This window comes from Oncorhynchus mykiss, chromosome 7 (assembly GCF_057628025.1).
Source record: "Oncorhynchus mykiss isolate SJ-2025 chromosome 7, ASM5762802v1, whole genome shotgun sequence".
Taxonomy (NCBI): Eukaryota; Metazoa; Chordata; class Actinopteri; order Salmoniformes; family Salmonidae; genus Oncorhynchus; species Oncorhynchus mykiss.
This window is the reverse complement of record NC_143028.1, coordinates 3115043-3132011: the sequence shown is the minus strand read 5'-3', so window position 1 is coordinate 3132011 and position 16969 is coordinate 3115043. Positions and strand designations below refer to the sequence as shown.

At 47.7% G+C, this 16969-nt stretch overlaps 1 protein-coding gene across 14 annotated transcripts in view; it reads left to right on the top strand.

The window, feature by feature from the left end:
- Positions 1–16969, top strand: part of LOC110527298 (arf-GAP with GTPase, ANK repeat and PH domain-containing protein 1) — a 263886-nt gene that overhangs the window by 202428 nt on the left and 44489 nt on the right. For 7 of the 14 annotated variants that reach the window (XM_090239781.1, XM_090239783.1, XM_090239780.1 and 4 more), the window contains 2 exons: positions 66–227; positions 16750–16904. In XM_090239781.1, the coding sequence (XP_090095907.1) occupies positions 66–227; positions 16750–16904 (317 nt within the window). Of the gene's footprint in view, positions 1–65; positions 228–8008; positions 8081–16749; positions 16905–16969 lie in introns of all 14 variants that reach the window. The other 7 variants (XM_090239785.1, XM_090239784.1, XM_090239782.1 and 4 more) reach the window with 2 other exon arrangements.

Below are 16969 nucleotides of genomic sequence, written 5' to 3'. Positions count from 1 at the left end.
CATTGCTTTCGTCTTGTTGTTGTTGAGGAGCGGTATTATCTAACGGTCTGTCTCTTTCCCTGTAGACACGGGTCTTGGAGAGTCTGTGTGCTCCAGCCCCTCCATCTCCAACACCACCAGCCCTAAGATGGACCCGCCCCCCTCGCCGCACGCCAACCGCAAGAAGCACCGCCGGAAGAAGAGCACCAGCAACTTCAAAGCCGACGGCCTCTCTGGTACTGGGGAAGGTAACGCCATCTCCCCTCCCCTGTCCGTTTTCCAGCCCTGGTCCGCCCGCTAAAACGCTCCCCCTAGCTAACAGACACCTAGTCTATACACTAGCTGGGTCCTAGGTGCTAAGCTCGGCTATTGAATGAATGTGTCTGGAAAAGAATGGAGCAACAAACCTAGGAAGTACAAAACTATGATGAACCTGGTGATTTTAGATAACTAATGTTTGTCAACGATGACTTAATATCTGACCCTTTAGCTGTCTTGGACCAGGTAACTCTTTTAAAGAGATTTTATTCCAATGATCTTAAACCAGATAAATAAATGGTACATTAAATGAATGAAATAACGTATTTGAATATGATAAGGCACCGTATGCTGCCGTAGGAACAGGTATGGGAAACGCAGCCATGTCTTCCCACGAGCCCCCTGACATCACTCTGCTTGTGGAAGGGGGTTCTCCATTCTTTTCTCTCATCCCTCCATTCCTCCTCTCTTTCTGTCTGTCTGTCAGTCAGATGTGTGTTTTCAGCACTGCTAATAGTAAACATGACATACTACTCTGTCACAATGAATGGCTTGCTCATAAACACATGTTTACTTGTGGATACACAGGTTTATAGGCTCAAATACACCGTCTTGGGGTATCAAACACACTGATGCATCCTCACTCATGCACACACACACACACACACACACACACACACACACACACACACACATACACAAAACGTCACCCACCATTGTGAATGGGAGTGGAACAGATGCAGAGTTGATAGCAGATGTGTGATGTAATGTGTAGCACTTCCATCAGAGGGAATCACGTGGCTGACAAGACAAGTGCCTGTCTTCTGTCTCTGTCTGGGGTCACTCCATCTCCTCTCCTGCCTGCTTGCCTGGCTGGCTGGGACTGGGAGGAATACTGGAGCAGATAGACATTACTGGGAATGGGACATTATAATGTAGGGGGCTGAATGTGTAATATATTTCACCTAGCTCGCAAACAGCCTATTTTCAATGGAGGAAATGTATTAATTGACATGACTGTGTGTGCTGCTCATTTGTGTTTATCTGAGGTGAGTGATCTGACACCGTTTGAAATCATTTGTGTTTATCTGAGGTGAGTGATCTGACACCGTTTGAAATCATTGTAGCACCCAGCGTGCTTTATGAAACTACCAAAAGTGTCCAGCGACTGGTTCATATCTTCGCTCTTGAAACTGATTTAATATTTGTCCAATCTCCTTCATAGTTAGAATGGGACTGGCAGTAGTAGCAGCCGTTTTATTGGCTGCTGACCATAGAATGTATTTTTTTGTATATAATATTTCCACCATCGTTTCCTATGACTGTAAAAGAGCTGGACATCAGAACTGCTATCGCTAACCTTGATTTGGACAAGGTGAAACTTGTATTGATCATCCCGGGCCAGGCCCAAAGCCCGACACAAAGGAGGAGTCAGAGATGGCGTTATAGAGGCCGGCGTGCAGGATACATGACGAGACTATATCGGAGAGTGGATAAACCACCTCTACCCACGGGCTATTGGTGAACATGCAATCACTGGAGAATAAACTGGATGAGCGCTGTTCGAGACTATCCTGTCAACGTGATCTGAAGAACTGTAATATCCTGTGTTTCTCTGAGTCGTGGCTGAACAAGGACATGGTAAATATAAATCAAGGTTGTTTTTCTATACAGCGGCAGAACAGAGCAGTGGCATCGGGGAAGCTCAGGGGAGGTGGTGTCTCTTATCAACAGCTGGTGCGCGATCTCTAATATTAAGGAAGTCTCGAGGTTTTGCTCGCCTGAGTTAAAATACCCCATGATAAGCTGTAGACCATACTATTTACCAAGAGTAAATACTGTCCTTTCCCACCTGGACAAAAGGAACAACTACGTGAGAATGCTGTTCATTGACTTCAGCTCAGCGTTCAACACCATAGTCCACTCCAAGCTCATCACTATGCTAAGGACCCAAACACCTCCCTCTGCAACTTGATCCTGGATTTCCTGGCGGGCTTGACGAGCTTGAAGTTCCTTGTGTCCACATCACTAAGGAATGATCATGGTCCATGAAGAGAGCACAACAACACCTCTTCCCCCTCAGGAGGCTGAAAAGATTCTGCATGGGTCCTCAGATCCTCAAAAGGTTCTACAGCTGCTCCACTGAGAGCATCTTGACTGGCTGCATCACCTCTTGATATGGCAACTGCTTGGCATCTGGCAAGCATTACCGATGCACCAAGTCTGGATCCAACAGGACCCTGAACAGCTTCTATCCCCAAGCCATAAGACTGCTAAATATTTAGTCTGGGTAGCTATTGGTTAACTATTTGACTATCTGCTTTGACCATTTTTACACAAACTCTTTTGACTCATCGCATACGCTGCTGTTACAGTTCATTATCATCCTGTTGTCTAGTCACTTTCTCTACCGATATGTACATATCTACCTCAATTACCTCGTACTCCTGCACATTGACTCCCTACTGGCACCCCGTGAATATAACCAAGTTATCATTGGCTCGGTACTGGTACCCCGTGTATATAACCAAGTTATCATTGACTCCCTACTGGTACCCCGTGTATATAACCAAGTTATCATTGGCTCGGTACTGGTACCCCGTGTATAGAGCCAAGTTATCATCGACTCCCTACTGGTACCCCGTGTATATAACCAAGTTATCATTGACTCAGTACTGGTACCCCGTGTATATAACCAAGTTATCATCAACTCAGTACTGGTACCCCGTGTATATAACCAAGTTATCATTGACTCAGTACTGGTACCCTGTGTATATAACCAAGTTATCATTGACTCAGTACTGGTACCCCGTGTATATAACCAAGTTATCATTGACTCAGTACTGGTACCCCGTGTATATAACCAAGTTATCATCGACTCCCTACTGGTACCCCGTGTATATAACCAAGTTATCATTGGCTCGGTACTGGTACCCCGTGTATAGAGCCAAGTTATCATCGACTCCCTACTGGTACCCCGTGTATATAGCCAAGTAATCGTTACTCATTGTGGATGAATTCCTTGTGTTACACACTTTATTCCTTCACACCCCCAACCCAGCACGCTTTTCCCGAAGGCCGAGCATTGTGAGACGCTCCCCCAGCCAGCCGGCCTCTGAAGGCCGAGCGTTGTGAGACGCTCCCCCAGCCAGCCGGCCTCTGAAGGCCGAGCGTTGTGAGACGCTCCCCCAGCCAGCCGGCCTCTGAAGGCCGAGCGTTGTGAGACGCTCCCCCAGCCAGCCGGCCTCTGAAGGCCGAGCGTTGTGAGACGCTCCCCCAGCCAGCCGGCCTCTGAAGGCCGAGCGTTGTGAGACGCTCCCCCAGCCAGCCGGCCTCTGAAGGCCGAGCATTGTGAGACGCTCCCCCAGCCAGCCGGCCTCTGTGCAGCCCCTTCGCCCCATTCGTCAGCGGGGCACTTAAGTGAAATATTATAAATAATCCACCGTATTGAAATCTTTTATCAGCTGTGGCACTTTCATTATTCAATAAGCGATTAGTAACAGTCTCCCAATTTAGCCATTAAGCACCACGCGACAGCGTGGGGCCTCTCTACGCCTGTCACACCACGACCCAGATGAAGTATCAGCCTGTCACACACACCCGTTATTCATGAGGCGAGGGACCGGGGCGGGCCGCCCTCTGCTCCACTCTGGTCCGTACCCACCCTCGCCGCTCCTTCTCCTTTAGCCCAGGTAGGGCCACCGTGAGGTTATACGTCACTCTATCTCTCCATGTCTCTCTCTTTCCTATCTCCTTCATTTCTCTCTCTCCATGTCTCTCTCTGTGTCTTTCTCTCCTCTCTCCATGTCTCTCTCTCCACTCTCATTCATGTCTCTCTCTCTCTGTGTCTTTCTCTCCTCTCTCCATGTCTCTCTCCTCCCTCTCATGTCTCTCTCCTCCATGTCGCTCTCTCTTCTCTCCATGTCTCTCTCCTTGGTGTCTCTCTCCTCCCTCTCATCTCTCTCTCCTCCATGTTTCTCTCTCCTCTATCCATGTCTCTCTCTCCTCTCTCCATGTCTCCTTGGTGTCTCTCTCCTCCATGTCGCTCTCTCCTCTCTCCATGTCTCTCTCCTTGGTGTCTCTCTCCTCCATGTTTCTCTCTCCTCTCTCCATGTCTCCTTGGTGTCTCTCTCCTCCATGTCTCTCATCTCTCTTCTCTCTCCTCTTTCCATGTCGCTCTCCTCTTTCCATGTCTATCTCTCATCTCTCTTGTCTCTCCTTGTCTCCTTCCTCTCTTGTCTCCTTCTCTCTATCTCTTTTTCCTCTCTCTCTCTCTTTCATCTATCTGTTCTCTTTCCTCTCTTGTCTCCTTCTCTCCATGTCTCTTTTACCTCTCTCTCTCTCTGTCATCTATCTGGTCTCTTTCCTCGTCTCTCCTTCTCTCCATGTCTCTCTTTCCTCTCTCTCTCTTTCATCTATCTGGTCTCTTTCCTCTCTTGTCTCCTTCTCTCCATGTCTCTCTTTCCTCTCTCTCTCTTTCATCTATCTGGTCTCCATCTCCATGTCACTCTCTCTGTTTTCTATTTCTCTTGTTTTCTTTCTCCTTCAGATGTTAGTAAATATACATTAAAAATGTGTGTTAATTGTCTGATATTACATTATACTCACCATGCTTTCCGTGTGTGTGTGTGTGTGCACGTCTGTGTGTGAACTGAAAGGGATACTTCAGGATGGGATACTGAAAGGGATAGTTCAGTTAGCGCAATGCCTGGAAGTCTATGGTATCTACTAGCATGCTAGCAGTTACCATAGACTTCCAGTCATTGCGCTAATGCTAGTTAGCAACGTCCTTCAAACTGCACATAGGCACCTAACAAATGGTATTCACGATTTCATCGGACTCTGGGGAAGTAGATAAAGGGCTTCATTGCCAACATCCTGAAGTATCCCTTTAAGGTTGTGAGGAAACAGCAGGATTCCTACATGACTAAAACAGGGGATCCTTTTATTTCTAATGAAAAGCTACTCTTCCTCTCTTCCTCCCTCTCTTCCTCCCCCTCTTTTCCCTCTCTCCCTAAAACAAAGACGCCACTCATCTTCTTCCTTTCTTCCTGCCACTAAGCCAGACCCCCCCTCCCCCCACATGCTTGACACGTGGAGACCCCCGAATCGCTACCCCTCCATCCCTCTCCTCCCCCTTTCCTCTCTTTCACAGCCACCTGCATCAGGTGTATCACTCCTCCTCTGTGTGCTCCGTTGATCACAGCCCACAATTAACTGTCTCTGTAAGAGCACCTCGTTAGTTGCCTAGCACCCCCTGGTTACATACACTACAGCACGGGGTCCGGCTCCTCGCTGCGCGGGACCTTTGAAAGGGGATCTGACCGCGAGCCCGCTGGAGATACCAAAGTTGTCCCTCAGATTCGAGACTGGGGACATGAAAGCGCCCCTTTGGCCCCTTTGAGATGGGAGGTGGAGATGAGGCCCCACACAGAACGGCAGACCAGCTGCAGATCCCTCCCTCCTGGAGGGAGAAAGAGGCATTCCTGGAGAGGAGATGTTAGTCAGTCAGGACAGAACACTCTATGATCTGGTATGGGATCAAAGGATCAGGTGGTTAGATAGCGGACTGGGTGATTGGGGGGTTCATTCCACACAGGTTGTTAGAGAGAGCAGAAGTGGGTGTGGTTTGTGTTGTGACTGAAGCATCTTGATGCATCTATCATTTAGCCCTTAGAGGGGAGGTGGGTCTGCCGAACCGCTTTGGCCATTTCCCTAAAATGGAAGATAATTAAGGTCACTTTGTAGCCATAGAGGTACAGCAGGTGTGACACTAAAGGTCAACTTGTTAAAGGTGCCAGGTGGTCTTTCCCATGCACAAGACCATTATTCGTTGGATGTACAAAGGACCGAAGTACAAAGGACCCAAATATTTTAGACACCACACACACACACACACACACACACACACACACACACACACACACACACACACACACACTGCAGTGTGTGGGTGCAGATGTAAATGACTTGAACATATATTGGGGTATTTCTTTGTGATTGCCCCAGATTCCTGTGTGTGGGAGAATAGCGCCTTGAAGGACAATAAGACCGAGGCTCGTACAAGCAGTCTAACATTTAAACCTCGCACCCCCATTACCAGAATGTTCCCTTGTCCTATGCTGTAGCGGGGGACTGGTGAATAAATGTACTTTCTCTTCTGATATCGTTGTGTAGCAAATGTTCTTCTAGGCCTCGGGGGATGTTGGGAAATAACAGTAGCGTCGGCGGGGGCTGTGAGGGTTCAGGGGCGAGATGCGAGGGGGAATAAGTGTGTATTTAGAGTGTAGTATGTACCTCATTATAGAAGGTGAAAGCAGAAGTCACATAGTCTAGGACCTGAACACATTCAGTGGGAGAGGGAAACATTTTACCCCTCTGCCCCCCTCTGATAACCTTTTCTTAGCTTGGATTTGTTTAACGTCTAGTTTTTAAACCAGTTCTATTCGACTTGTTCTATATGTTTTTTGAGTTTCCATTCTGTGCTCATACCACTGCCAGGTTGTCATGGTAAATTAGAAGTCTCTGTGAAGGATGTTAAGGCAGTACTGTTCAGCTTCAACTGTTCCTGTGTTGCTTCTACTGCTGACTTGTGATTTGTCACTGCATCTCACCTTAGCCCCTCCCACACAAGTCCATGCCCAGCCCATGACTCCTCCCCCTCTAATGCTGCTGGTTGATTACACCTGACTCCTCCCCCTCTAGTGCTGCTGGTTGATTACACCTGTCTCCTCCCCCTCTAGTGCTGCTGGTTGATTACACCTGACTCCTCCCCCCTCTAGTGCTGCTGGTTGATTACACCTGACTCCTCCCCCTCTAGTGCTGCTGGTTGATTACACCTGACTCCTCCCCCTCTAGTGCTGCTGGTTGATTACACTTGACTCCTCCCCCTCTAAGGCTGCTGGTTGATTACACTTGACTCCTCCCCCTCTAAGGCTGCTGGTTGATTACACCTGACTCCTCCCTCTCTAGTGCTGCTGGTTGATTACACCTGACTCCTCCCTCTCTAGTGCTGCTGGTTGATTACACTTGACTCCTCCCTCTCTAGTGCTGCTGGTTGATTACACCTGACTCCTCCCTCTCTAGTGCTGCTGGTTGATTACACCTGACTCCTCCCTCTCTAGTGCTGCTGGTTGATTACACCTGACTCCTCCCTCTCTAGTGCTGCTGGTTGATTACACTTGACTCCTCCCTCTCTAGTGCTGCTGGTTGATTACACCTGACTCCTCCCTCTCTAGTGCTGCTGGTTGATTACACCTGACTCCTCCCTCTCTAGTGCTGCTGGTTGATTACACTTGACTCCTCCCTCTCTAGTGCTGCTGGTTGATTACACTTGACTCCTCCCTCTCTAGTGCTGCTGGTTGATTACACCTGACTCCTCCCTCTCTAGTGCTGCTGGTTGATTACACCTGACTCCTCCCTCTCTAGTCCTGCTGGTTGATTACACCTGACTCCTCCCCCTCTAGTGCTGCTGGTTGATTACACCTGACTCCTCCCTCTCTAGTGCTGCTGGTTGATTACACCTGACTCCTCCCTCTCTAGTGCTGCTGGTTGATTACACCTGACTCCTCCCCCTCTAGTCCTGCTGGTTGATTACACCTGACTCCTCCCCCTCTAGTGCTGCTGGTTGATTACACTTGACTCCTCCCTCTCTAGTGCTGCTGGTTGATTACACCTTTCTCCTTTTTTAGTCTTTATATTTGTGTTGTCTTCAATCTTCTCCGCTGTCCTCTTCTCTCCATCTCTCCTCCTGCCGCCCGTCGGGACGCAGCCAAACGTCAAGCGTGGAAACTTAACCGCGTCGGTAGTCTGCGTAACATATACAGTAACAGCAACTGGGAAGGTAACTAACTAACTGACTAGTTAACCCACCATGATGGAGAGAGTAACAGCAACTGGGAAGGTAACTAACTAACTGACTGGTTAACCCACCATGATGGAGAGAGTAACAGCAACTGGGAAGGTAACTAACTGACTGGTTAACCCACCATGATGGAGAGAGTAACAGCAACTGGGAAGGTAACTAACTAACTGACTGGTTAACCCACCATGATGGAGAGAGTAACAGTAACTGGGAAGGTAACTAACTAACTGACTGGTTAACCCACCATGATGGAGAGAGTAACAGCAACTGGGAAGGTAACTAACTGACTAGTTAACCCACCATGATGGAGAGAGTAACAGCAACTGGGAAGGTAACTAACTAACTGACTGGTTAACCCACCATGATGGAGAGAGTAACAGCAACTGGGAAGGTAACTAACTAACTGACTGGTTAACCCACCATGATGGAGAGAGTAACAACAACTGGGAAGGTAACTAACTAACTGACTGGTTAACCCACCATGATGGAGAGAGTAACAGCAACTGGGAAGGTAACTAACTAACTAACTGACTAGTTAACCCACCATGATGGAGAGAGTAACAGCAACTGGGAAGGTAACTAACTAACTAACTAACTGACTAGTTAACCCACTATGATGGAGAGAGTAACAGCAACTGGCAAGGTAACTAACTAACTGACTGGTTAACCCACCATGATGGAGAGAGTAACAGCAACTGGGAAGGTAACTAACTGACTAGTTAACCCACCATGATGGAGAAGAGTAACAGCAACTGGGAAGGTAACTAACTAACTGACTAGTTAACCCACCATGAAGGAGAGAGTAACAGCAACTGGCAAGGTAACTAACTAACTGACTGGTTAACCCACCATGATGGAGAGAGTAACAGCAACTGGGAAGGTAACTACAGTGCCTTGCGAAAGTATTCGGCCCCCTTGAACTTTGCGACCTTTTGCCACATTTCAGGCTTCAAACATAAAGATATAAAACTGTATTTTTTTTGTGAAGAATCAACAACAAGTGGGACACAATCATGAAGTGGAACGCCATTTATTGGATATTTCAAACTTTTTTAACAAATCAAAAACAGAAAAATTGGGCGTGCAAAATTATTCAGCCCCTTTACTTTCAGTGCAGCAAACTCTCTCCAGACGTTCAGTGAGGATCTCTGAATGATCCCATGTTGACCTAAATGACTAATGATGATAAATACAATCCACCTGTGTGTAATCAAGTCTCCGTATAAATGCACCTGCACTGTGATAGTCTCAGAGGTCCGTTAAAAGCGCAGAGAGCATCATGAAGAACAAGGAACACACCAGGCAGGTCCGAGATACTGTTGTGAAGAAGTGTAAAGCCGGATTTGGATACAAAAAGATTTCCCAAGCTTTAAACATCCCAAGGAGCACTGTGCAAGCAATAATATTGAAATGGAAGGAGTATCAGACCACTGCAAATCTACCAAGACCTGGCCGTCCCTCTAAACTTTCAGCTCATACAAGGAGAAGACTGATCAGAGATGCAGCCAAGAGGCCCATGATCACTCTGCATGAACTGCAGAGATCTACAGCTGAGGTGGGAGACTCTGTCCATAGGACAACAATCAGTCGTATATTGCACAAATCTGGCCTTTATGGAAGAGATATCCATAAAAAGTGTCGTTTAAAATTTTGCCACAAGCCACCTGGGAGACACACCAAACATGTGGAAGAAGGTGCTCTGGTCAGATGAAACGAAAATTGAACTTTTTGGCAACAATGCAAAACGTTATGTTTGGCGTAAAAGCAACACAGCTCATCACCCTGAACACACCATCCTCACTGTCAAACATGGTGGTGGCAGCATCATGGTTTGGGCCTGCTTTTCTTCAGCAGGGACAGGGAAGATGGTTAAAATTGATGGGAAGATGGATGGAGCCAAATACAGGACCATTCTGGAAGAAAACCTGATGGAGTCTGCAAAAGACCTGAGACTGGGACAGAGATTTGTCTTCCAACAAGACAATGATCCAAAACATAAAGCAAAATCTACAATGGAATGGTTCAAAAATAAACATATCCAGGTGTTAGAATGGCCAAGTCAAAGTCCAGACCTGAATCCAATCGAGAATCTGTGGAAAGAACTGAAAACTGCTGTTCACAAATGCTCTCCATCCAACCTCACTGAGCTCGAGCTGTTTTGCAAGGAGGAATGGGGAAAAAATGTCAGTCTCTCGATGTGCAAAACTGATAGAGACATACCCCAAGCGACTTACAGCTGTAATCGCAGCAAAAGGTGCGCTACAAAGTATTAACTTAAGGGGGCTGAATAATTTTGCACGCCCAATTTTTCAGTTTTTGATTTGTTAAAAAAGTTTGAAATATCCAATAAATGTCGTTCCACTTCATGATTGTGTCCCACTTGTTGTTGATTCTTCACAAAAAAATACAGTTTTATATCTTTATGTTTGAAGCCTGAAATGTGGCAAAAGGTCGCAAAGTTCAAGGGGGCCGAATACTTTAGCAAGGCACTGTAACTAACTAAGTGACTGGTTAACCCACCATGATGGAGATAATTCACACACCCAAGATGGCAGCCTTCCACTCCACCATGTCCACATGTCTCCATCTTTGCCCTTTGACCTTTCTCAGTGGACATGTTTGCGCCTGATGTCCATGTGTACTTTCCTCTGCCCCCCCATCCCCCTGTCCCCCCTCTCACTGCCAAGTCAGACACCTTAGACACACAGAGCATCCTGGAGCATGCACTCTCTCTGGTGTCATGGACGTCAGTGCGTGTGTGTGTTTGTGTGGTGCCTTGTGACTTTTCTCCCCTGTGCTTCGGCAGTCCCCAACTTAACTCGTGGCTCATGGTTTTTACTGTATGTGATGGACAGCATCAGGCATCATAATCAACAGCAGGAAGAGTTCCCTATATTCCATTGGCCAACCCCCCCCCCCTTATGTACTTGTTCAATAAGAAATAAATATTTATTTCTTGAGACGTGAGCAATTGCTGCACTATTTTCCAGGTTATTAATGCTGTAAAATGGTGGTAATACTATAGGGAGTAATGACCTGTTTCACCAAGCAATACTGTGTGCACTGACATTTAAGGCTTTTAATTTCTGTTTCCTGAGCCTCACCCCCTCCTTCCCCCTCTCCCTTTTTCCAGACGCATCCCCCCCCTCATTGCAGTCCCCAGACTCACCCAACCCCACATACACCCTCTCTCTGTTGGGTTACTCTAGCAGGGCCTGGGCCTAAGCCCTGGTCCATCCACATGTTTAGTGCTGCCTTTCCTCTGTACTGCCTGGAATTGGTGAACGGTCTATATGATATTTGGGTGTGTATTGTTGTGCTGTTAAAGATTGGCCATGTCAGAGTTCACAAATTGCCCCGACGACAGCACCACTCTCTCTCTCTCGCTCTTTGCTCTCTCTCTCGCTCTCCCCTGTAGCTCAGAGCAGTGGTGTGATTACTACGAGTGGCGGGGCGATGGAGAGTGCGAGTGTGTCCCCCTGCGTGTGTGCCTGAAAGAGTATATCAAATAAAGGCTGATGTGTGTGTGTGTGTGTGTGTGTGTGTGTGCCCATTTCCCTTTGAGAAATCTCAGGTTAACAGATAGCTTATGTTGTGATACACATATCAAATCTAACCAAGGGCCTTCTCACACTGCCAGACAGGTTTCAATTCAGGCTGCGCTATATCAGAGACGTATAGGAGACAGACAGACAGACACAGGATGTGGTATATCAGAGCAGTATTGGAGAAAGACAAGATGTGGTATATCAGAGCAGTATTGGAGAAAGACAAGATGTGGTACATCAGGGCAGTATAGGAGAGAGACAGACAGGCTGTGGTATATCAGGGCAGTATAGGAGACAGACAGGCTGTGGTATATCAGGGCAGTATATGAGACAGGCTGTGGTATATCAGGGCAGTATAGGAGCCAGACAGGCTGTGGTATATCAGGGCAGTATAGGAGATAGACAGGCTGTGGTATATCAGGGCAGTATAGGAGAGAGACAGACAGGCTGTGGTATATCAGGGCAGTGTAGGAGACAGGCTGAGGCCTGTCATGACTCATGACTCTGTGGGCCTCCCAGTAATGGCCACCTCATTTCAGGGTTAGCAGAGGAAAAGTGGGGGTGGGAGTGTTCGAAAGGGGGGGGGGGGGGGGGGTTACACAGTTGCACAGCCTAATGCCCTTTCATTTTTATTTTGAAATTCATTAATCGACTTGAGAATGAGGAGGGGGAGGAGCGATGGGGGTTGGAACAGTATTAATTTATACCTCGGCTAGCTGGGCTCGGCTTTCTGCATTGTTGGTTTCCATAATTGTCAAACAACCACCCCCTCTCTCCCCCTCTGCAGAGAAAAGCAGGAACATTTAATTATGATGAGAACATTGTTCCTGACCCCACAGGGCTTGTCAGCGTTTGAGGGGCGCGGCCCAATCTAGGACGAGACGACATCACAGTCCCAGGAGCTCTCTTACACAAATAGGGAGAGACACATCCTATAGGCCTCTTTAGGGACATTATTTGACCTCTGAGATGCATCAGATAGGCCTCTTTAGGGACAGTATTTGACCTCTGAGATGCATCAGATAGGCCTCTTTAGGGACAGTATTTGACCTCTGAGATGCATCAGATAGGCCTCTTTAGGGACAGTATTTGACCTCTGAGATGCATCAGATAGGCCTCTTTAGGGACATTATTTGACCTCTGAGATGCATCAGATAGGCCTCTTTAGGGACAGTATTTGACCTCTGCAGAAGTACTTTAGGTCTTCAACTGTAGCTATGTCTCTAAGATGAAAATGAGCTTTAAGGTTGTAGGATGAGATGGAAGAGGTTATTTCAGATGAATCATGTCATCTAAAGACAGTGAGACATCTTCAGTCTCTTTACACATGCAGGAAGTTAAAGGCTCTTCAGGTTTCTAACTTATTTAGCCACAGGGCCTATCCTCCCATCCTTAGACAGGCAGAGAGAGATGTAGGGAGACAAAGGCCTTTCATTGTGGGTCTGAACACTCTGAAGCCAGAAGGGAACTTCAGCTTCACTGGTCTCTGAGAGGAAGCCAATTAGCTAAATGAGTGAGTGAGGAAAAGGAGGAGAGGAGTAAATGGTTTGGCTCCTCTAGCCTGACTCTCTCGCTCTCTCTCTGGCCGTTCTCCCTTTTGTCGGCTGATTAAACTTGTAATTTTCTCCCAGGGAGGTGATCAGACCTCCACTCCCAGACAGAACACATCACAAAGCTGTCAGTGATTACTAGTCTATTCTAACTGGTTCACTAGTGCTGGAATGTATTATTGAAGTATATAGGTTTCATGCACTCCAGAGCCATAAGCTGTTAACGCAGCTACCACCAATGTAGCTAGCTTCCACTGATGACAAGTCAGTCACTACAAGACCGTGGTGCTGCTGCCCTCACCGGTTCCTCAGGTAGTCCTATTGAGAAGCCCTCTGATTAGCTAGCACATGCTGGAGGGCTGATGGGGGGTGAGGAGGGGGCTGATTGGCTCCTCATTATGTAATTGGGCCCCCTGTCTCTTCTCATTGGAGTAAATTGTAAACGGAACCAGGTTGGTGTCTGATCTCCCTCATCAGAGGGTCTCTTGTTAGAACCAGCTGTGCCCTTCCCTCCCTTCCCACCCTGCCATGTTCCTCCACTTCACCTCTTCTTCAATCCCTCCTTTTGTTCTTAACAGCTTCCAAATGTGACCTCGCAAATGAGACACACACACACAATGTCAGGGCTTTGACGTTAACTGTGAAAGAGCCTGCGTCACTCTCTAAAACAGAGTCCTTATTGGCCCCATTTAGCCTATGTTGGGTGAGGTTTGGGTAGCAGATCCATGTGTTCCCCTCTAGGGGGGGGGTTGTGATTGTAATGACTGGCCTTTATTCTGGACCACTGATAGCTAAGGGTCCTGGGGTGGCCACTGGGGGCCACAGGGCCTGTAATTGGGGGGATATCCTGGCCGCAGGGGGACGGATGTGGAGGGGTTCTAGAGGTCACTAGGATCTGTGGTAGAGCTGACAGACTGTTCTGCTCTGTTCCACTGAAAAAGGTTTTGATGAGATGGAACACAGCTACAGACAGAAGTGACTTTTGTAGCAGGTTAGGAGAATTAACATAGCAGGTTAGGATAATTAACGTAACAGGCTAGGAGAATTAACATAGCAGGTTAGGATAATTAACATAGCAGATTAGGAGAATTAACATAGCAGGTTAGGAGAACTAACATAGCAGGTTAGGACAATTAACATAGCAGGTTAGGAGAACTAACGTAGCAGGTTAGGACAATTAACATAGCAGGTTAGGACAATTAACATAGCAGGTTAGGAGAACTAACGTAGCAGGTTAGGACAATTAACATAGCAGGTTAGGAGAACTAACGTAGCAGGTTAGGGGAACTAGCGTAGCAGGTTAGGAGAACTAGCGTAGCAGGTTAGGAGAACTAGCGTAGCAGGTTAGGGGAACTAGCGTAGCAGGTTAGGAGAACTAGCGTAGCAGGTTAGGAGAACTAGCGTAGCAGGTTAGGAGAACTAGCGTAGCAGGTTAGGAGAACTAACGTAGCAGGTTAGGGGAACTAGCGTAGCAGGTTAGGAGAACTAGCGTAGCAGGTTAGGAGAACTAATGTAGCAGGTTAGGGGAACTAGCGTAGCAGGTTAGGGGAACTAGCGTAGCAGGTTAGGAGAACTAGCGTAGCAGGTTAGGAGAACTAGCGTAGCAGGTTAGGGGAACTAGCGTAGCAGGTTAGGGGAACTAGCGTAGCAGGTTAGGAGAACTAGCGTAGCAGGTTAGGAGAACTAATGTAGCAGGTTAGGGGAACTAGCGTAGCAGGTTAGGAGAACTAACGTAGCAGGTTAGGGGAACTAGCGTAGCAGGTTAGGAGAACTAGCGTAGCAGGTTAGGAGAACTAACGTAGCAGGTTAGGGGAACTAATGTAGCAGGTTAGGGGAACTAGCGTAGCAGGTTAGGGGAACTAGCGTAGCAGGTTAGGAGAACTAGCGTAGCAGGTTAGGAGAACTAGCGTAGCAGGTTAGGGGAACTAGCGTAGCAGGTTAGGGGAACTAGCGTAGCAGGTTAGGAGAACTAGCGTAGCAGGTTAGGAGAACTAATGTAGCAGGTTAGGGGAACTAGCGTAGCAGGTTAGGGGAACTAGCGTAGCAGGTTAGGAGAACTAGCGTAGCAGGTTAGGAGAACTAGCGTAGCAGGTTAGGGGAACTAGCGTAGCAGGTTAGGAGAACTAGCGTAGCAGGTTAGGAGAACTAGCGTAGCAGGTTAGGGGAACTAGCGTAGCAGGTTAGGAGAACTAGCGTAGCAGGTTAGGAGAACTAATGTAGCAGGTTAGGGGAACTAGCGTAGCAGGTTAGGGGAACTAGCGTAGCAGGTTAGGGGAACTAGCGTAGCAGGTTAGGGGAACTAGCGTAGCAGGTTAGGAGAACTAGCGTAGCAGGTTAGGGGAACTTACTGGCACAGTGGCATTGTCATGCTGGAGGGACATGTCAGAATGAGCCTGCAGGAAGGGTACCACATGAGGGAGGAGGGTGTCTTCCCTGTAACACACAGCGTTGAGATTGTCTGTAATGACAACAAGCTCAGTCCGATGATGCTGTGACACACCGCCCTAGACCATGACGGACCCTCCACCTCCAAATCGATCCCGCTCCAGAGTACAGGCCTCGATGTAACGCTCATTCCTTCAACGATAAACGCAAATCCGACCATCACCCCGGTGAGACAAAACCTTGAAGAGCACTTTTTTCCAGTCCTGTCTGGTCCAGCGACGGTGGGTTTGTGCCCATAGGTGACGTTGTTGCCGGTTATGTCTGGTGAGGACCTGCCTTAGAACAGGCCTACAAGCCCTCAGTCCAGCCTCTCTCAGCCTATTGCAGACAGTCTGAGCACTGATGGAAGGATTGTGCGTTCCTGGTGTAACTCGGGCAGTTGTTGTTGCCATCCTGTACCTGTCCCGCAGGTGTGATGTTCGGATGTACCGAACCTGTGCAGGTGTTGTTACACGTGATCTGCCGCTGTGAGGACGATCAGCTGTCCGTCCTGTCTCCCTGTAGCGCTGTCTTAGGCGTCTCACAGTACGGACATTGCAATTTATTGCCCTGGCCACATCTGCAGTCCTCATGCCTCCTTGCAGCATGCCGAAGACATGTTCACTCAGATGAGCTGGGACCCTGGGCATCTTTCTTTTGGTGTTTTTCAGAGTCAGTAGAAAGGCCTCTTTAGTGTCCTAAGTTTTCTTAACAGTGACCTTAATTGCCTACCGTCTGTAAGCTGTTAGTGTCTTAACGAACGTTCCACAGGTGCATGTTCATTAATTGTTTATGGTTCATTGAACAATAATGGGAAACAGTGTTTAAACCCTTTACAATGAAGATCGGTGAAGTTATTTGGATTTTTCCAAACTATCTTTCAAAGACAGGGTCCTGAGTTTGTGTGTGTGTGGCAGTGCATTAGGTGTGTGTGTGTGTGCGTGTGTGTGTGTGTGTGTGTGTGTGTGTGTGTGTGTGTGTGTGTGTGTGTGTGTGTGTGTGTGTGTGTGTGTGTGTGTAGCAGTGCATTAGGGGTGTATGTAGCAGTGCAATAGATGTGTGTATGCCACCAACCCTAAAAGTGACCCTCTCTTTCTCTCCCTCCCTATATCCCTCTGTCCTCCAGAACAAGAGGAGAACTTTGAGTTGACCATTGTGTCTTTGACGGGCCAGACGTGGCACTTTGAGGCCACCTCGTACGAGGAGAGAGACGCCTGGGTCCAGGCCATCGAGAGCCAAATCCTAGCCAGCCTTCAGTCCTGTGAGAGCAGCAAGGCCAAGGTACCGTACTACAATATTACAATACTGTTACACTACTATTACACTACGGTTACAATACTACAATA